Source organism: Chanos chanos, chromosome 1 (genome assembly GCF_902362185.1).
Source record: "Chanos chanos chromosome 1, fChaCha1.1, whole genome shotgun sequence".
NCBI classification, from domain to species: Eukaryota; Metazoa; Chordata; class Actinopteri; order Gonorynchiformes; family Chanidae; genus Chanos; species Chanos chanos.
This window is the reverse complement of record NC_044495.1, coordinates 26,510,679-26,532,938: the sequence shown is the minus strand read 5'-3', so window position 1 is coordinate 26,532,938 and position 22,260 is coordinate 26,510,679. Positions and strand designations below refer to the sequence as shown.

The following is a 22,260-nucleotide window of genomic DNA, read 5'->3' as shown; positions in this document are numbered from 1 at the left end:
TAATAAGTCAGACACAAAAGGGAAAAAGGGTATTATTGCACTTCATTAGAAGCTTCGCCCTAAATAAACCTCTTCAGTGACTCAAGAGTTCAATCTCACAGTCTCAAGGGACATTCCAGGCTATATCTATGCTTATCTCCCACTATCCCACCATGCCTTGCAGCACTACGGGGGACAAAATCAATCCTTATCACAATGTAAGCAATTCCATGGACAGGGATTCGCTCATTTTCAAACGTCCTGCCCTGTTCATGTGATGCAATCTCCTCTATGAGTTTACAATTGCCTTATGCTGTCTCCTCTACAGCATCAAGCTTACATGCCTGGTAATTTAGATACTAAACACAGGACCAAGCACTATTTAAGATGGTTACATGCCTCATAGTGGACTGGTCAGTAAGACTGTGCACTGTATTTTTGGATTTTGGACTGTTTGCCTGTTTGTCTCATAATGAAAAATCACCAAAAATGAAATCTCACTTTAAAACATGAAAGGCATTGGACAACCAACCGCCCACTGCAAAGTAAAATGCAGGGGGCATAGTTAGGTTCAGTTGTAAATGAGACAGAAACTGTGCTTAATGAGAAAAATCTGCTAAAATTTCAGGAATATCCAGCTGGTCCCTCACATAAAAATCATGCATTGTGTGTGAGACCATTCCAGGTGGTTTGACTACAAGGGCACATACATTTACATATGTTTAACTTGAATTGCTAATGAAAAAAGTAGTAATTGTGAGACATGCTAAACAATATTCAGTAAGGTTATAAATTCAAAGAAACTAAACCTAGACCTCATTTTGACCTAAGGTGGGTTGTTACAACCAAACTGTTGGCTTGTTGACTTGCGTGAAGTGCTCTTGAACATGAACTGTTTGGTTGAGCCAATTTCTGACAATTATTTGATTGACTATGTTCCAAAGGAGGACAGATGTTCAAAAGGTGGCAGTCAGTTTGACTAAAGCTCATTGCAATGATTCCACACGCCTAACAGATGCACTTCCTAAAACTGCCAAACTGTGAGGCGCAGTGAAACTGTGGAGCTTCAACGACACCTTAACAGAGACCTCATCTATCCCGCTGTGCCAAGTAGAGACGCAAAACCATGAGTCTGCTGCTGGCTTAGATGACAATGATTGTAAAATGTTGACCAAATACTAATCAGGCCCAATTCAACAGCAGGGATCTGGGGAAGTACAGAGAGGATGATGGTGAGGAGCACTCTTGCGGGAGTGTGCTACTCCAGGCAGCACATAATTGTAATCTTCTGCTTAGCCTAAGAAGCGGCTTTACAATATCAAGCTGATTGCTGGAAGATATAGACGGTGGTAATTTGGCAATCGTTTCTATTTAGTCTGCCATCCTTGTTAGACACAGCTGTGTGAGGCTCATAAGCTGAAAGAACACACTGTATCAAAGACATGATAAGTAAATTAGTGCAGAGGTCAGTGAGATGTTGGTAAGGAATAATCACTCTGGGAAAAACGTGACTAAAAAGAAATGCCCTTCAACAATCACAAACCTCTTCCAAGAAAAGATGAGGATGGAAGAAAACTAATCTTCAGTAAGTTTCTTTTAAGGCTCTTCTTTTAGAAGATGAGTGTAAGAAAACTAAACTTCAGCTACAGTTATTTTTAGGCTCTTCTCCACAACTGTGAACTGACATCACCTTCGAGGAGAAAAAAAATATAAGGCCTGTGGTGAAAAAAAATCCAAGGTTCACTATACACATTCTGTGAACTGAACCAAAGGCGACATAACAGTGGTTTTAGTACAAAACCATTACATCCCCAGCAAACAAGCACAGCTGACCTGGTAGTCTAATTTCTAAACATGACTGAAACTTGTTTATGACATGTAGTCAAGATAAACATCACTATTAGAAGTGATTTATGTAAATCAGATAAAGCATTACACACGATATTTAAGTAGTAAAGAAAGCAACACTGATTCTTCCTGTCCACTCACCCTGTTGAGCAGCTCAATCTCCTCTCTGAGTTTGAGGATGAGTTCATCTTTGTCCTGGTGAGCTTTCAGCAGCCTAGCAGTCTCTTGTCTCTCCAAAGCCAGTTCCTGAGTACACATAAAAGGGTAAAGACATTAATATCTGTGTTCATTTTTGCTGAATGGATAGGATTTTGCATTCAAGTTGTGTTTAATTTCATGTGTGAACAATAACAAGTGACACTGTCTCTATGAAAACTGAATTACAAACCATAAACATTAAATCTTGGAGATGCCAAGAGTCCTTCATTTTGTGAACGTCAGAGTATCAAAGAAGCATAGCAATTCTGGGAATGTACTTCTCTCCATGAATGAAACCAAAGTTAGAGCATTACCACATTTTTTGGTGTTGTTGTTAGGCAGAAGTGGTTAAGTAAAGCCTGCGCTGGCCCTGGACTACAGAACAATTAACATCAAAAACAGTAAGGCAGTATTAACAAAATAAAAATGTCAGAATATGCTGGAATTAAGAAAGCTTAAAAAGAAGTCCTCCAGCAACTGGGTGGCAGCATAAGAGGATGAAAGGGTGCTAGTTTGACCTGTATCATCAGGATCATTTTTAAACAGCAGTAGGAATTTAGCAAAACCTCACCAAATCTTGTCATGTTGCCGTACATCTTGCTACAATAAAGAATGGTGCATTGAATCTTAGCAAGTGCCTTCTCTCTTTAATGGCAAATAACATGAAGGTGCCAGCATTCCCACAGCAAATTATTTATTCTCAAGACGGCAATTACGCCAAGGCTTTGTACACCGTGTACTATAAGCTGGATCACCTCTGTTCTGAACACAGCAGAAACACTGCACTTCTGTTCAAGTTGCTCTGTTGCTCAATGCTGTTCTACTGTTGCTTCTGGATTGCTTTGTAAGTTGCAGTGTTGTGCCACTTTTTTCATACTTTTTGTTTTTCTGTGCTTCACATTGTGCAGATGTTTTCAATTTGTAGTTAAGTTGTATCACTTCTAATTAGAGACCACATTCAGCAATGAGGAGCAAAATCTGTAACATTTGCCAAAATGGCCATAAACCGTACACTGAAATGAAAGACCTGAGATGAGCTTATCAAAAAAATCTTTTTTCATTTAAAAGGCAAGATGACATTTGAAAGTGAAAAGCAACAGGGCTCTAGGTGTTTCATAAGCACAGTGGGGATTGAAGTGCCTCTACTGTAAAGGTCATCTGTAGCATAACGTGGAGAGGTTACTGCTGGCAAGAACAGGGTCAGTAAGGTCATCTGGGAGGTAGGGGGAGAGAGTTATGGAAACAAAGGAATTGAGCATTTCCTCATGATGCACAACACCACTGAAAAACTACTGAAACCTGCAGATCCCTGACAGAGGAGAGTTAGAAATACACAGAACAAGCCATGTCAGTTCCACAAAATTTGATCAAGGTCTACATATGTAATGGTGGTGGTGGTGGTGGTAGTGGTAGCAGGGGGATTCTACAAAATCTACAAGGAACTGTCTGCATATAAAGAAGCCATTGCCAGTATTCTTGCAGTTTTTTTTCCGGCAAGCTCTCTTCTCTTCAACCTAGAGTTTAGACTGTCTTATCGCCTGTCTTCAAACTGTCATTTAGCTCATAGTCTGCTGCAACTGTCTCTCTGGTTTCCTCCATATGTTCAGCGTTCATTTTGAGTGCCACTGCACATTGCTATCTTGGTCTGTACTTGGAGCCTGTTTTCCCAGATAGGATTGGTGAGTGTGCCAAGGGCTGTGTGTTTGCCACTCTCAGCATCCAGCAAGAGGCTGTCACTGAATGTATGATATGTGTTTTAGGAGAGAAGGAGCTACAGCTTGTAGCTATCAGTAGTAATGGCTGGAGGCATAATAACATCCTGACCTACGACAACGGCCTGTGCAAGGCAATCTATTGTGGACTAGCTGCATTGTTCAGGGTTGGTCGTAACTGCATCTTGTATGTAAGCATTATGCTCTTGATGAGAGCCTCACAAAGTTAATTTTGGCTCAGAGGCATGACTAAAATTAACTAAAGTTCATAGGATCTTGTGTGGAGGTGAATGACTTAATTCGATGGCTCAGAAGCAGAATCTCAAATAGCAAGGGGGCACAGATAAATCCTTGCTTTACTGTGCTGAAGATGATGAATACTTCTAAACAGCTGGCCCAATCTGCTGACCAGCTCAAACACACTGATAAGATCTATGAATATCACACAGAGGAGGTTCTTTTGTTCCCTGCACATCTCCAGTAGCAGTGACAGGGAGCTGGCATCTTAGCTCGGAAAGCTCTGCTATAGATGCCGAGGATGTAGTTGTCCCTATGGTTGTTCCCATCACTCCCCTGTATTTTCTAGCATCCCACACATCCTATGTAACAAGCCTGTCTTTTCAACATAACAGAGTTTTCTGTATTAGGGCTAGGGAGGGTGTTCTCATTACGCTTAATCAGTTCTGGAGGAATCCCATGACTGTCATGTGCTTTTTCTGAAGCCAGGCTTTACTGAGCTGTTGTTGTGCTGTACTGAGGCTCTCCTCTACATAGTTATTCAAATATGGGAAAGTATTCAGTGGCACTGAGAGCTGATGGGACATTTTACTCTTAGAATCAAAGCTCTGATAGTGTTCAGCCTGTCTCTCTATTTGTTTGTGTCTGTCTGGGACTGCTGCAGGATTTTAGAAGCCACTGGTCTACTTTATTACTTTTAAGTGGGTTAGTGGGTTCCTATATCATTCTGACATTATCAGTTTCTCAGTGTGATCTAACACTGACATCTGGCATATCTAGTTGCGATCTATTCAGTGCTGTGTTGTAACTAATGATGATGAAGTCCAGCTGACACCAGTGTTTTTACCTGGGATGTTTCCTCCTTGTGCTGCTGTTCAGTCAGGAATTATGGCAGTTGCTAATGCAGAGATCATGGTAAGTGCAGAACTTTAAAAGCCTCTGATTACTCCTGTTGATCTTGCCAATTTCATGACAGCCCAGGCACAGTTTAAGAATCACTGAATAGCATCCACCCTTGCATTTAAGTCTAGCATTTCTTGACGGCAAAGATAACTGTACTCTCTGTGTCCCTTGCCAGAGTGCCTATATATGAGTTACTTGTATTCTATGTGTACTATGTAACCTCCCCAAACTTCTAACTATACAAATGCTTTAGCATGCTATATATATTTTTTTTAAAGTGGGCATTCATGTTCCCTCTCCTCAATTATCCAGTAATTGCATGCTTTGTTCAGGTTGCTATGGTGATTGTGTGAAGAGGTTGAAGAGACACACAGAGGATGACAACTAAAATGCAGGTAACAATCTGTGCAGGTCATGTGATGGTTACGTTTGGGACACTGTTGTAATCAATATATTCAAATGTTGGGGTCACTGAAAATGACGGTCCATGCCTACCTTCTCTAGTTCCTCTATCCTCCTCTCCAGCCCTGTAGGAGCCGCAAAGCCAGTCTCTCTCCCATGCCTGCTGTGACCCTGACGATGTCTGCTCCCCCCGGTTTCCTCCTCAGAGCCGGGGCTTGCAGAGCTGCACCACACACACATACACATGCACACATGCATGCACACGCACGCATGCGGACACACACGCACACACACAAACACACACACACAAACACACACAAACACCATTGTTACCCTGTTCCAGTACCACAACAATTTCAGACAAAACACTATGGACACAAAGTGAGTGAAAAGTATCTCGCCATTAAAGTAAAAACACTTTTGAATTTTATTCATATTAAAAATGGAGAGCTTACTAAAGAAACAGCACTTTTAGTCTCTGACTCATCTACTGCACTACAATGTTCCTCTAATGGAACAACACCCTTAAAGGACAAGGCAAAAACATGTTTTGTTTTTTAACACTTTTTTTTTTTTACCCAGACACTTAACATTCAGCGTGTGGACAGGGAGTTGCTAGCATCATTTCTAACACTTGCCTGCCTGCCACATTTACCTGCAGTTCTCCCCTCAGTTTCCACAAATGTATGCAATTAAGACCCACAGGCCATATGTATCAACTACCAGCACTCAAATGGCTTGAAGCTTGCTGAAACACAAGTTAAACATGAAAGCCCTGGTTGTGAACACTAACTAATGTATAACCCTTTTTCTCTCATTTGTGGGTGCAGCAGATTTGTTCTTTTTCCACTCAAACAGTAGAGGGTGTCAAGATGTTGGTATGCAGAAAGTGGTAGACTGCAACCTTATCTCTTTCTGTCCTCTCTAAAATAAAAAAAGAGAATGCACGGTATTGCTGGAATACTCATGTGGAACTTATTTCCCGCTGGCTTGATTTCAATAATTACCGACATAGAAGACTTGGATTGGGCTCCTCCATCATTTTTCACACATTCAGTTGATAACTCTCCCTGGGAATCAAATTATTGGGCTGCCTCTTAGCTTCAGCACATTGTCTTGGGCCAAACTTTTGATAATGCTGCCTGCACTGAGATGACTGATAAGACGGGAATGGGGTATCCAACTACCTGTTATGTTTAATGTTCAAATGCAGTCTCGTTTCGTCAAACTGTGATAACAAGGTTTTCAGTTTTACTAGAATTTATCAAGGCAGTATTTAGAGCTTCAGGATCTTGGAAGTTTTGGAACAAAGGAGAAATTAAGTAGCAACCTCACTACTAGCTTATTCAAATTGGCCTGGAAATCCCTGATAATAATCTGATGTTGAATTCACATGTACTGAATATAAGGGTTTACACTAATGTTATTTGCAGCTTGCATGTGTCACGCAAAATTTACTTACATGACATAACTCATACTACTCTTGAGTTAATTTAAGGTGACTGTTCTACAATATTCACAATATATGAAATAATAATATACAGTAAGATATAATTTTTACGATTTTTAGGTTTCATATGTCAACATGAGCTCTTCCCTTTCATCATGGCTACTGATTATCAAAGAAGTGTTATGAAACTCAGATTAGGAGAGAGAAATGCAGCTCTTCAACATTCAAAGTACAAAGTATTAGACGCTTTGGAGGCAAATCAAAACTGCAACTATGAATTCAGTTTTGACAAATCCTGAACTTGCCCCATTCCCTGTGAAATGGTTCTTTCAACAGTCACTTTTCTCCTCTACTGCGTGGCAGGCCCATCAATCAAGCTCGGGAGTGATGAAGTTTTCTGACTCCCTGACATTTACATCATCAGGATTTTGAAACCCACATAATTCTCATTTAAACTATTCAGCACAGAACATTTCTGTGGCACATACTTTTAATAGACAAGCAGTCCTTGAGATGTACTTGATGGCACTGGTGGGCAAAGGAATGATAAAGTGCCTTTCATTCCTTGAGCCAAGGCACCTAGAGACCTTGGTTTACTCAGAGTAACAATGGGGTGTTCCAATATGGTGACTAAAGCAAGGTCCTGTCCTCAACAAAGAATCACAAAGAAAAACATAAATCGTGATTTTTTACCCTGCTCCTTCATCTCTGAGTGATGAATTTAAACCTAACGGAGAATGCAAGAAAAATAAGCCCAATATGTGCAAATGAAATCTAGAGACCAAGGAGGGAAAATCTTTGCAAAATTCTGAATTATGCAATCTTGACTTGGTAGAAAAAAACATGTACTGTAGTTCATTTTTGATAGAGCAGAAAAGCACTACTGTTTCATCATTCAAATAGAAGCTCAGAGCAGGTTTGACCATGACTTTGAGTCACTTGGGGCTGAGATAATGGAATGGACTAGACACTGAACGTAAACGTGCATGCTCTTTGAGCAAAACAGCCACTCTGTGCCATTAGCATCCCGTGGTGAGGAAGTCAGAGGGAGCACAGGTAATGATCCACTCCTGGAGACACAGCAGGGAGGCATTGGAAACATAGGCATAAAGGATTTAGCAATGAGAAACCAATACTTCAAGGATGTGTTTGATTATAGGGTTCTGGTTACGAACAAAGCTATTCTAAAAAAAAAAAAAACACACAAAAAAACAGACAAGGTCCTCTCTATGGTCATTCTCAAAATTGTATATAAGACTCTTCAAAGAGAGGTTTTCCACATGTAATTCCAATATATTATGTGTTCACTGTGCTAGGTTTTTTTTTTCCTTCATTGAGCTAGAATTGATGTTGCTTTGAAAAAACTCTAACTGTGAAAGCAGTCACACATTTGATGGAGTGTATGACTTTGTTAATTGTAAATTCAGTGAATGCTGGGTGTTCACTGCCTCCACCATCTTGTGGCCCCCACCTGGTTGCCTCAGTGCAGCAGAATACTGAACATCTGACAGAGGAGAGGCTGGACAATCAGGCTAACAGTTAATCAGAGGGCCAGATTGAGACTCAGATGGCAATTTGGCTAGGATCAGCCAAGACTCAACGACAGAGTTAATTGTTCTGCGCAAATGTATGGGACAAGGTCCCATTTACTGCCTCTGATATCTGTGGTTCCAATCTCTGGAACTGACATGAACTAAACATTATGCAAGTAAAGCACTAGCACACTGTGAACTCTCAAACATATTTTAGTTCTGCCCTTAAATAATACTTAAAACCCCAATAGCAATAAGTGGTTTTAGGTCCAACAAGGTATGTAATATGTAATTTATGGATTCATCTTAGTGCAGTCAATTCAAACTAGAAATTTGCGACTTGCTGGATCATTTTATTAGGGAGCAATTCAGCTCAGCACTGCCTGCCAACTTGAAGAATAAAAGTCTGAACAAAGAGTGTTCAGTTTTGCTGGCATACAGACAATGGCTCAGAAAGACTGGGCCAGCTAAGCCGAACTGCCATTTCAGAAGGGTTTAAACGGAGTTAGAAGCATGTGTGTTCTGACGGGAGATTTCTTAGAGAGTGACTATTAAGACAGCCTCTAAGACCCAAAAAAGGCCTTTCAGAAATGAGAGAATGTACTCTAACTATATCTGAACAACAGTCCACCACAGCAGTTAATTGGCAATTCCGTACTCTCATCTTTTCCGACTCACTACCCTTTGTCTCATCTCTGCAACTTCAATATTAAGTGACAGCGCGTTTTACTCTCTGCTAGAGACAGAGGCATACTTCACACCAGAGGTAATACTTGCCTCTTCTGACGGCCACCACCAGTTCTTGGAGTGTCCTGAAAAAAAAAACAAAAACAAATAAAACACAGGTAAGTCCATGCCCAATTAGTTAGACTGACACCACAGTGAATTTCTAAAAAGATGAAAATACTGATTCGAAAAATTAGCTAAAAATTGAAAACTGACTGACTGAGCAAGACAGATGTACAAATAACCACGCAAAACAGAAAAAAGAAAGAAAGAAAGAAAGAAAGAAATCTGTGTGATGGATGAAGTCTGTACAGCAGCATGTCTTCCCAGAGTCCTCCTGAGGGCTTTTGAACATGTTGAACCACAGTCTTTTCATCTGTCCCTGCTTCAAACACCATGCACCCTGGGTGAACTCAGTGCTGGCGAAATGTGTTCATAAGTCTCACGTAAGTTTCAATAACTCAGAGCTCAGCTGTGTGATGTGGTGCAGCCTGCTGTGTAGAAAGGCATCAAAACAAGCTCCATCACTGTGATTCAAAAGTCATTTAGAGGGAATTGCTGTTATAGCAATCCTACAGGTTATGTGTAATCATTTTTGAACTTTCCCAGCTAAACTGATAAATGCAGGTCTAGGGCTTTCAGTGAAATAGGCTCAAGATGGAGTAATGGAATGTGGTTTTGCTGCAACAAAACGTGTGAGTGTTTATCAATTTTCAATCACTGTTTCGAATGTGATCAGTCACTGTGTAGTGAATATCCTCATATTACATCTATCTTCTTTGCTGCAATCCACTTAGACCTATTTCAACACATATTTTTTATAACCGGTTAGACATATTTCTACTTCAAGCTCATAACCTAGCCCTAAACATTTAAAATTCATGATGGAGATATGGTCTTTTTGAACATATGTCAGGCACACTGACAGAAACCTAACTACCTGACATTGACTGTTCAACTCCAGTCAATACAACTTCCAGTTTGGCTGCACACATAGTGATCAACTTCCAGAGGTTCTCCTTACTTTGATTTTCATGTACATCTCCGATGTCATTGTCTCTTAATTCTTTATCTCTTTCCTTCAAACAAAAGACAAGGATGGGAGTGAGACTGAGTCTTTCGTGTTTTCACAGAGAAGCAGAGTACACTGAGAATATTCAGAAGAAGACAACAGTGACTCAGAGGTGATGGCATGGGAAGACAGTGACAGAGCTGCTGGGCTGAGCTAATCTTGCAACATTTGGGTGCCTCACAGGGGATTAGGCTTGCTGTGACTGTATGGGACTCAATGTTTTACATCACTGTCTCTCAGGGAGAACATTTACAGCAGGATGTTAATAGCATATCTACAGGGCTGCATCACAGAGTTTGGATAATAAAGTTCTCTTTGGCAAACAGTTGTGAGCAAGTCGTCCAGGGATTTAATTAACTGTGTGTATGTTTTGTATTGGTGGGTTAAACATAACATAGAGAGTCTGCACTCACTCATGCATATTGGTAGTATGTTGTCTTTTTACTGGATTCAGTGGATTAAACATTCTTTACATTGTTTGGTTTCACTCCCATCATTTTTAGCAATGTATTTTGACCTCAGTAATGTCACATTCATAAATCTCTCCACAGCCGAAGCACAGACATTTCTTGTGCTCTAAGTTCTTGTCCTATTTTTACAAGTTGCAGAAGAGGAGAGAAAGCCTTGGACTGGAATGCTTCACATGGAACTGTCATGTTATAGTGTTAGTTTGTAGCAGTATAGCAACATTTAAGCACACTGGACCCTACACCCACCTGCCCACCATTAAAATGTGAGTGCTAAGTAGGGAAACAATTTAACGCACCTGAGTGCAACATAACATTAAAATGCCCTTGTTTTCAGATCCTTTCTACATCTCCAATTGTCCCATTAGCCACACAGCATTTTGTGATGTTTCAGAGTATACCTAGAAATGTGTCGATGAATTTGCTGGACGTGGTTAATACAATTCAAGTGCGGCTACTTCAGCGTGCTGCATTCATCATGTTTGAGCTCCACTGACACCTCGTGCAAAGCCCTCTGTTGCAAACCAAAGAGTCTCTTTTATAAAGTGCAATCTGTCCTCAGAGACACAGTCAAAGCTTAGTTCAGTAGTCACTGAGAATCTTTCATCATAAAGCACCTTATGTGGAGAGACTACCACATAAATATCACTCTACATATTTCAATACTACACATAATATCTCTGGCCAGTAAATGTAGATAAAGGCTAATGATATTTTAGCCCACTTATTGATTTTGTAAAAGGTGATTTTTTTCAGCTTTTGAGAAAAGGATCAATGCATCCAGGTCCTTGAATTTGTGTGTGAGACAGAAAGGGAGTGGAGGGAGATGGTGGGCAGAAGGGTTCTGATGTATAATTCATGCCAATTTTCTCCTCTTATAAATTGCATGCACATTTCTTAAAAGGGAATTTATAGCTGTTTGTGATCTGACAGCCTTTGTGAGTTCGACAGCCCATTAAAATGTGAAAATCTCAGAAGACGTGCCGAACAAAAGTACAACAATAGAGCTATTTTGGCATTCTGGAACACTGCTGATGTGCCCTGAATTCCCTATCTTTTCCAGTTAATCCGATAAATATCAAAATCCTACTGGAGGCGATCACCCAAGCCTAGCTAGAAATATTCTTCATTTTATCCACCAGCACAAGATGATTCAAAAAGGTAAGGCCTGAGAGTCTTGCATGTAAAAGGAGAAGGAGATCACACATATCATAAATCAATCTGATTGTTACCACAGCTAAAACCACAAAGGCTATGTCGTTGTGTAATTGTCATTAATCTTCAGGCTGCATTTTACAGGTCACTTATTCTGTCTCCCACAAACCACATTTAACAAACCAAAGCAAATCAGACAGACTGTTCAAAAGCTATCCTTATAGTTTTTGCTGTAGAGTGAAAATTACAGTCTACTTGCATCTAATACCTCAGTGCAGGGGTCAACTACGTGGGAGAATGGGAAATGCCTTCAAGCAAATTACTTTGAAAGGTGCAAATTAAAAATGCAAATGAGCGTGGTTAGGCTCTGAGGTGTTGATTTTCCTCCAAAGTGTAAGACTAAGATGATGAAAAAACTCAAGGTGTGTGCAGTTCGTGAAATGAGAAGAACCAAAACGAGCAGATATGCACTGTGGACCAGGCGCCACAGTAGAAGCAGATAATCCCATGGAATGTTCCACTCAGTTCTGTTATTCTGATACAGCTTCAATATTAGAGAAAGCGGTTTCCTTTTAGGGCTAGAGTAGCACAAAGAGGTAAAGCTGTTTAAGAGGAACCAGATGGTCCGGGTACGGGTGGCCTTCTTGTTCTCAGGACTATAGTAAAGAGATTAAATGGCATTGGGAATATGAGGGACTACACTATACAGAAAACACACGCGTGTGTGTGTGTGTGTGTGTGTGTGTGTGTGTGTGTGTGTGTTTGTGTGTGCATGAGAGAGGTGTTTTCTTAGAAAAGATGAGGAAAAAGAGGCAGACAGAGAGGTGATGGCTGTGGAGATAGTACCGCTGTCTGAGCAGGCCTGCGCTGGTCTCACTGACACCCTGTCTGTGCTATCCTATCTCACCTCTGTGACAACAGTGATATTACAGAACCATGAAGAGTGCTTGGATGCAGCCACGGAGACTGTAAGAAAACTTTTCTCTATCAAATGTCCCCTACTGACATGCTGGTGCTACAACAAAACCCTACAAAGTACTTTTAAAAATGTAGAGATAAAATATCAGTTCAAATTCTAAACCATTTAATAATTCTCAGAGGCCGCTGCTTTATTTCAGCCCACTCACTAAAATATATGAACACACCATCTTCAAATTTCAGCTCAGAGCTGAAATAAAGTGCTGTCAAAATTTGTCTGAATTATGTGTCACCGATCAAAGTTGAGAGACAGCTCATTAAGAAGGCAGGCACATATCACTCATATTTTTATTGCAACCCTTTTGTCAATTTGATGAACATTTCACGAGAACTGCACATTTTTAGTACGTTCATCCCATACAGATGTGTTCCTGACAGCTTTCTCCTAAATCTCTTTTTCCTTTAGCTTGTAATGGAAGGCACAGGCCAACAACTTTACGCCACTATGGCTTCCCAGACACCAAACTAAACCACCAAACATGGTCCATGCATCCACACACACACAACATTCCTGTAGACCAGGGGGCTAAAGTGTGTGTGTGTGTGTGTGTGTGAGTGAGTAGGAACACAAGAGCTCAAGTAGTGTCTCATGACCCCCACATCTGCTCCATGTTAAAAGACTGGTGGGCAGCATGATGGATGAACACCTCTACATTCCAGTACAAATCACTGCTCTATATTATTATTCTCCATCTAAAAGACATCTCTTCAAAACCTGTCATTACACCGTTGCATCTCTTTTAAACTGGTAATTATATAGTTTATCTTCGGTACAACATCTAGTCATTACATTTGCCAAAGGCATTATCATGCCTCTCAAATTCAGATGGAAATTAAGTTTATCAATATAATTTCAAAACCACTGGGTTTAAAGTCCCACGTCATCTAATACGAGTGTAGCTCTCTCCTGGGAGACTACTGTTGGCTGCCTGAAGCAGGATCACTGCAGATCTATAAACTGTTGAAGCTGCATAGTAAAAGACTTTTTTGGCCATAATACATTTCATTAATTAAATATATAAATACACATCTTTCTAAATTACAACCCAATATTTCCACAGCTGAGCGCTTTTTGAAACAGCCTGCTAGTAACAATTACTCATTGAAGTCCTTTCATATCTTTGAACAATGAGTTTGACAGCACTGCATTTGTACACTAGTTGAATAGCCTGTAATGATCCCTTCATGGGGAATGTAATACCAGATGATACGTATTCATCATTGCAGCTTACAGATATGCACCCAGTCAAAGTGAATACTTGGGCTCTAATCATGTCCCAATCATTCCCTTTATACTGTTCAGCAGTTGGTTATAGGAGTAAAATAAATTAATAAAACTGAGCAAATTCAATTGTACAAAACACACAGGGCTTTAGTGAATATCCTGATTATCACTGTCCCTGTCCTCTCCGACATGGCTGGCTTTGGACGTGAGTAAGCAGTTTGACACAAACCCTGCCCTCATTATGGCATTGTTACAAGCTGCATGGACAACATCCCTTGTCTTTTACAGACACAGATTGGCTCCAGATACAGGTCTCAAGTGCTGTGTATTTAGTGAAACCCATAACAAGCAGCTCCAAATGAAACTCTGATTAGCTTGGCACACAGCCCCAAGGACTTTATGGCTCCACTTAAACAGACCACTTTTGCACTATTCTCCAGCAGTAGAAGTATGTAGCCTTATGCCGATAAGGAAAAATAAACGCAATGTATTTGTGTTGTGTGATGTTTTGTGATTGTGTTCTTTTCCTTTAGTGAAACCACTCAAGGACTATTGAACTGAAAGCATGTATTGGTTTTTATTCCTTTCATTACAGTGCTTTGGTCTAAGTTTTCCTCTAGTCAACAGTGCCTCTATTAGGCCGTAGTGTGGCAGCACTTCCAGCCAATCGTGCCACAAGTGAACCTTAATGACACAAATATGGGGGCAAAGAACTGACATTATAAACAGAACGGACGATCACTCCCATTTCCCCTACCTGTAATAAGTGTCCTGCCCCCAGTTCAGAGGTCATGGCCTCATTCTGCACGGTGTTGAGCTGTGTGAGTGCTTCCTCACTCTGCCTGTCCTTCTCAGCTCCATCATCATCATCAAGCTCATCCAGGCTCTGCAAAGGAAAAGTGATTGGTCAGTGAGGAAGGGAGCCATCACTATTTGTGGTACTATCAGTCATTTTGAAGGGCTGAAAACATTACTGTAGCCTTTTAACAAACATTAACAATGCTGAATATCTATTCAATTTCTCATCTATCAAATGTAAAAATTCTACTTCCTACAGATGTTATCTCAAAATGAATGAGGATTTATCGCAGCAGAACAACTGTTAACAGATCAACAATTTGCAAGGTATTTGAATACCAGTCAGAGAGTGGATCTGGAAATAAAAGTGATTTGTCACCACTGCAAAAGGAAAGAGAGAAACCAGTCTTTCTTGTTTCACTATGTAGAACAAAAATGAAGGTGCTGCCAGACAGGCACTGGTGGGTAAAAATAGCCTTACAAGGATGAAAAGGAATGAAACAATTTGCAGTAACTTTCTTGCCAACAAGTTTATCAGCACTCCTGGGGATACTCCAAATTCACACACACACACACACACACACAGACACACACACACACACATGCACGCACGCGCACGCACACACACACTTACTTTAAGGAGTTCAATACTCCAGTCCCTGCAGACCCTCTCAAGGGAACAGTAACCACCCTTGGCTGCTCCCAGCCCAGCCTTTGGAAAGACAACCATTGGTCTAAACTGGCCCTTAGGCCAAATACTGACATTTCCGTTCCCTGTCCACAGCAATGTCTTATCCATCCATAAATAGAAGTTACACAATAGTCTGTGCAACAGTGTAACAGACATATCTAAAAGAGGCATTAGAACATATTTTGCAGTTACACTGATTTATATTTACGCGTAACAATGTGCCAGTGGTAACTGTTTTTGGCACAATGATGTGGAATTGCCAAACATTTTTTTTTGGACTCCATATAAAGTGATGGTGAAACTACTGAATCCATATACGGGCTTGTTTTTGGCACTGGCAACAGAAAAAAAGAGATTTTACACTTCAGTTGTAGCCTGGCTAACGTCTGCTTGTGAGTGGCAGGTGGGGGCAGACAAAGGAACAACAACATATCAACTTGAAAGATGCAGATTACACAGTGGTGTGAAAGCAGGAGGACGGACCTAAGGGTCGACCTAGGACAAGAATGGTGAATATCCGTTGGTAGAGGGCCCGTAGATGAAATCGTAGTGACGGCTGCCCAAGGGGAGAGGGAGGAGGCTAAGGGGTGAATTTTGAAAAGAAGCAGCTGAATTAAAATTCCTTTCCCTTCCTGTTTACAATGCAAGAGATGTCGACCAGGGACAGCTCCAGGGCCTCTCAAGTGTAAATCAAAGTGTAAATGATTTCTCGCCTGCAGAGTTACAGCCTTGTTTGAAGAAAAAAGTTGATGCCCATACGGGTTACTGTTTTATTAGGAATACATTTTGGTGGAAAATGATCTACAATTTATCATCACGATGTTCCATTCCTAGAGGCTGGAATGCTCAATGTGTCTGCCTCAACATGCGGGCAGAAATGAATCGACGCATCTCACTATGCATGACTGAATGCACCACTCTCACAAAGGAAAGCACAAAAGGAACATTAAATCCCTATAACTCGTTTGACAGGTCTAAACCAATTAATACAAATATAGATGCAACCTGATATTGGTCTACATTGACTTGTTCTCCCCAGGAAGCCAGTTCATGCATGTATTGTCCATCTAAATTTACAATAGTTCCTTTTTTGAATTCTGAATTTCCCGTAATGAGACAATTGTTTAACTGTAGTCCCCCTATACTTGTCCCTATAAAAATGATATCTCCTCGCCTTAAGCAGGCGTGTACAGATTCTAAGCAGATGGCAAGAATTGACTTTTTAGCGTGCCAGTCCACTGTCATAGTTATTTAGTAGATTTATTGATAAACAACCAAAGGGCACTTCAAATAGCTTTTCCCTCTGGAGGCCTCCTCACTGCATGTACTGCTTAATGATTTGTGTGCATTAATCAACTGTCACTTGCCTTGGCACGGCAAGTTCATTTAGGTGATGTATTACAAATGTGGAGACCTGGCACAAAGGAGATTTCATGCTGCATACTGTCTTTACATCATTACTAGCTCACAGCCCTGACCAGGAAAAATAATTCAACCCACTGCTTTCCTGCAGCTCCCCGTCGATCAGAACTGAGAGCCAATGACATCCTATCTGAGAGAAGAGACACTTCATTGAATCTATATTCAACCAGGTTCACAGGGAAACCTTCATAAGCAATGAGCATCCTGTATGTAAAGATGCTACAGCATCCACACAACAAAAGAGGACAAATGTTCTAGCTGCAGAGTGCAACAGTGATTTGAATCCTCGTGCCTTTCTCATTCATTAGGTCTACTGTCCCATTGAGAATTAAACCTATATTATCTAACTTTAAATTTAATACATTTAAACCAAGTAAAATTATGGCTTATACAGACACACATATACATTTAAATATATATATCAGGCAGATGGAGGCAGTCTCTGGCAATGAAAGTTCATCAATCCCAAAGCCTCCCAGTCATCACCGACTAACTCTCACTAAAGCCACAGAGAAGATTTACTGCTCCTGCCAGTCCCAGTCTGTTTTCTGTCCTGAAATACACTTTATTTTTTATTTCAGATCACAGATTCCTAAGAAATGTGGAGACTTTTGAGCATGAGGCTAATCTGGGGGTCAGTTTCAAACCATGCATAAAACAGCCAGGTAAAGAGATGCTGGACCTGGGGACAATCCTGCAGGATTTTTGGAGTTTTTAGATCAACACTCATGGTGAACCAGCTTAGCAATATTAAGGTTTTTTCTATAATGACTTCTTCACATTTGCAGAGCAAAATTACATATTAACAAAATTAAATATGCAGCAAAGTTTTGAAGGCTTGAAAAAGTTACGGAAAACAATATGTACAACTAAAAAATAGTTGTAGATGGTCTGACCACCATCTGCCACTTTTTTAAATAACCTTTAAAGGCACATGTTTTCAGACAAAAAAAAACAACAGGACATTCACTGTCACAAGAGCAACTTCTCTACAGGTCAAAGCAGTTAACAAAGCTCCAAAGTGGCCTAGAAACTCCACAGCTGCATGTGAAATTAGATTGCTTATTATATTTTTAAATCAAGTGATCAATCTGGATCAGGCCAGGCCTCTTTGTGTACCATGGTGTTTTTCTGAGTTTCCCAGTCAGACTGATTTTGATGTGTAACCATGGTGGTTTTGGAAGACTTTTGACAAAGCATTTTATGAGGCTTTAGGGGAATGTTTGCAGGGGAAAGGGGAGTGTTCACTGCTTCAAACTATCTGTCCAAAAATGGTAGCTTACACTCAGATACCACATATTTCTAACAAACCACCAAAATCCCTTGAAATATCCCAACTCTAGTGTCTAAGACAACCACCACATGCTTCTCCCCTATGAGTGGGATACTGTCACTTGTACTTTACTTAAAATAGCTGAATAAATTGAATAAGTCTATTTTGCCCTTTCACAGGAGTTGACTTTGAGGTGTTGCTGTCCAGGAGCAGAGGCAGGGAGAGGGGAGAGAGAGCTGAGCTTGGGCGAGTAACTCTATTCCTTATATGTTCTTGGTGGCAAGACAGAGATGACTGACAGACTAAACACTTCTGTGCGGCAACCAAGGAAAATAGAGGAAAATATTATGAATGCATGAAATTTGCTGATCATACGTTGTGCAGTGTAATTTTCCAGTCATATGGAGAATTGCCTAATTACATGGTTGTGCCTCTAATTCCTAATGAATATTTAGCTGCTTGGTGTTTTCCTATATTTCTGCAACAAGGAAAATGCACTCTATTTAGACATATCAGTGGTTCATTAGACAGCCTGGCATTTCCAAAGGTAGCAGAATTTCATGTAATGTTCATTGTGATGAATCAAAGTCAGTATTTTCTCCTACTACCACAGGCAACTATGTGCTAAAGTTAATGTAGGCCATTCTATTACTCATTGAGCTATGAATACAACTCCTCTAAGTCAACTCCAAATTAATGCTCTTAATAGCGCCCTCTGCTCCCAAACTTCCTTTCATATACAGTGCAGAGATATACATCATTTGTGTGGGCTGTAGAAGGAAACATCTGCCTAAACAGGGAGAGCACCTAAAAGCTCACCGAAGCACTTAAGTGTAAACACACTGAGCAATTGGAAGCAGTAAGGGCCATTGTATTTACAGTATGGTTCAATATAGTTTCACACTTAAGAGCTAATTGGACTCATCAACCAGCTATACCGGTTCCCTTATTTTGTCCATTCAGACTGGCATGTGACAGCTCTTGTTAAATACACCTAAAGAGGTTGTTAGCTAGGTTAGGATCTTTATCTGAGCATGTTTGCACAAACACCCACCACAAACCTTGCTGGCCTGCTCCTGAGACAGGGTAAACACTATGCAGCTGGAGCTCCATTAGCTAGTTGACTGTTTATTTTCCCTGATGTTTGACTAAGGTTGAGAGCATGCTCTAACTGCAAACAGACTTGTGCTTACAGCTCTGAGCACAGTATCATCAGTTCTCTCAAACAAGTTCTCTTTGCTCCCTCTGGCCAACACTGAGAATGCAACAGTTGGAGGGAGCTCTGCAAAAATGCACTTTGTTAGTTTATGAGAAGGAATATTGTCTGAACAAACAAATATACTTACTTCCTTGAAAATGATTTGAGCCAAGATGTGTGCAACAACGTGAACTTGTGAACTGTGTTAGTGGTGTCATCACACAAAAGCTGTAGTAATGGAAAATCTAAACTGATAGCTTTGTTTTTGCATTGATTGGCAAAATTTGATAGCCTAAATGCTTTCTGCTGTAATGTCTGCTGCAAAATTATGCAATTGGCGTAATTAAAAATAAATATAGAAATAATCAGCCAACAGCATCTTTGTGTGCATATAAAACTAAATACTAGAGAAGCTCTAACACCCAAGTTTTATGTTGATATCAGCTGATATCGACTACAGAACTTCTTGCTCCTTCCATACTATGGGGCAGTACTGCAAAATAAACAATAGAGTAGCTTTTACCAAGTTAGCAGAAGAACTTCTTGAATACACTTTGGTCAAACAGTTAAACATCTGCCTCTTCATCCCACAAGAAACAGATCCATAACTCAAAACAAGGATATGAACCCAACATTGCCAGAGGTAAGGCTGCTAAAACACTTCAGCAGAAGTTAAAGCATGCAGCATCTAAATGAATGTTAATAACTGGGCACCGGTGTGTAGCTAATGCTAGCAGCTGATAGCACTGTTTTTCTTTTAACTTCTAATCTTGTTTTTGCCCAAGTGCTGGAATGCACATTTCCTTCCCCTCAACACAGACTCGAGGCCCATCTCTGTCAGGCAGTTGCACCTCCTCAGCTCTTTGCCATCATTCCAGTCCTTGAAATTCTGCTGCTGATTGTGGTCTGTATTCACTCAGAGAAACGTTTTACTGTTCTCTTGCCATCACTTCATGCTCAGAACACATTCTGGGAGCTGAGGGCATGCAGTGTGTCAAAAAACAATAATATACATGGGCAAAGCGCAACCTGCGAGTCTATCAAGCAGTCTGTCCTCTCTCCTTTTCTTTGGTTCCTGTAATGATGACTCATAGCATAAGTGCTGACTCATGGTCAAGTAGGCCGTTCCTTCAAGGGAGTCACAGTAGTGTATTGGGAGGGATAAGTATGTAAGAGGGAGGTTTAATGGCTGCTTATCTCCTGTCCCGTGTCTGTCAGTGCTCTGAGTCTTAACCCCTGCCTCTGTGTTGTGGCAGACTCATCCACTTCCTCCATACCCCTGACATGCCTGGAATGTCTGGAATATATATAGTGTCTGACCTCAACCTGACCTACCATAGAAATACAAAGTGCACTATTTTAACAACACATCTCATTTAGCCTGTTTACTGCTAAGGCAATCATACCTAGCAACCTGGCACCAAGAGGATTCACAGAATTCTACAGGAGATCAGAACCCAAGAGCTTAACAGTGGGTTATTGTGTTAGTGGTGGTTCTAAATGACAAAAGGCGACAATAGAGAGAGGTGTCTTGGCCCAAACACCCAAGCCAATAAGACCATCGGATACTTAAATAAGAAAAAGCCATCTGTGTTTCCTCCTTTGGATTGGGTTTATCTAACAGAACAAGCCATCAACTGCTAGAGCCAAGCAGCATTCAAGGCCCAGTCCTTTGTTAAGTCCTCACTGTTTTTTGGCTGCCACCTCACAGTTTCTTGGCTGCGAATGCACTTGCATTCAGAGCCTCTCAACGCTGGGACTATTCTAGTTTCATAGAGCTATCAAAAGAGTTACAGAGATGCTGGGCGTCTGTAAAGCCAGGCCCAGAGGTGCCTGCTACAATGGCAACGCAAATGGCTTCTCACACTGAGAGTACGAATGGCACCATCACTCTAAATCAAACCACTTAAAATGGGTCTCTACAGTGTCACATTCCAAAACATGCCCTGAAAATGCTTCCATACAAACAGCAGACAGCTAGTGAAAGTACACACCTGAGACCATGAAGTCTATAAACATTCAACACATAAACTCTGTGGAGTAAACCTGTGTGATGGTGCTTGTGACAGAGCAGGCTAATACAGCTGACACTGGAAAATTTATGGACCAATCTTATTATATGAGTAAGTGCTCTGTCTCTATGGAGACAGAGTAACAGGTCCTGGCAGAGCAGTAACAGCCTGAAGGCACCTGATGGCACCACATCGCCACAATCCTTGAAAGATTCTCAGAATAAACTTCCTCTTATCCTTACACATCCTGACATTAGCTTAAATAGGTGATGGCATAAATCCATCTCCAGCAAGCAAATGAGCTGTGCCTACCTGGATTCAGTGAATTACGACAGAAAAATAAATCAATAAATAAATTACATGCCCTCAGAACAAAACATTTTCCTACCCCTCCTCGGTAAGCAGCTGTTTTGAAAGAAGTGTGATGGCACAACCCATAGTCTCGGCAGGTTTGTTTAAAGCTAGAATGCTTTGTCAATCCATATTATTCCCCTCATCCTTCATTGAACATTTGTGATGCAGAGGGAGGGATATACAGGGGAACCAACCCCACAGCCTGGCCAAAGAGATTGAGCCAAAAGCATGAGAAGCACTTCGTGGGGCTTAAAGTGTCATTTCACCATTCCATAATATTGTGAAAATCCTTCATAAAACTGTCTATCAAAGAATATGAAAGCCCTAGATATCTCCGAAAAACATTCCTACAGGTGCTGCAGGACACTGGGCTTGAATGCTGTTTGAGGGTAAACTGTTTTATAACTGTTATAATAAAGTCTTACACCAACCAAACATATATATCTTGTGGACCATATAAGTATACAAAAAATAACATAAAAAATAACATACCTAAAAATATACAACCAAAACACAATACTCTTCACTCAGACAAATGAAATAATGATTTTTATTTCCAAAGATCAAAATTGACACAGAGCTCAAACTTGGAACTCACAAACAAAATGAACTCACAGCTATTTTACAT

At 40.6% G+C, this 22,260-nt stretch overlaps 1 protein-coding gene across 1 annotated transcript in view; it reads right to left on the bottom strand.

Moving 5' to 3' along the window:
• pawr (PRKC, apoptosis, WT1, regulator) overlaps window positions 1-22,260 on the bottom strand; it is a 47,010-nt gene that overhangs the window by 3,123 nt on the left and 21,627 nt on the right. The window contains exons 3-6 of the mRNA XM_030783402.1: window positions 14,642-14,770; window positions 9,039-9,073; window positions 5,373-5,502; window positions 1,969-2,073 (exon numbers count right to left, since the gene is read on the bottom strand). Of these exons, the coding sequence (XP_030639262.1) occupies window positions 1,969-2,073; window positions 5,373-5,502; window positions 9,039-9,073; window positions 14,642-14,770 (399 nt within the window). The remainder of the gene's footprint in view (window positions 1-1,968; window positions 2,074-5,372; window positions 5,503-9,038; window positions 9,074-14,641; window positions 14,771-22,260) is intronic.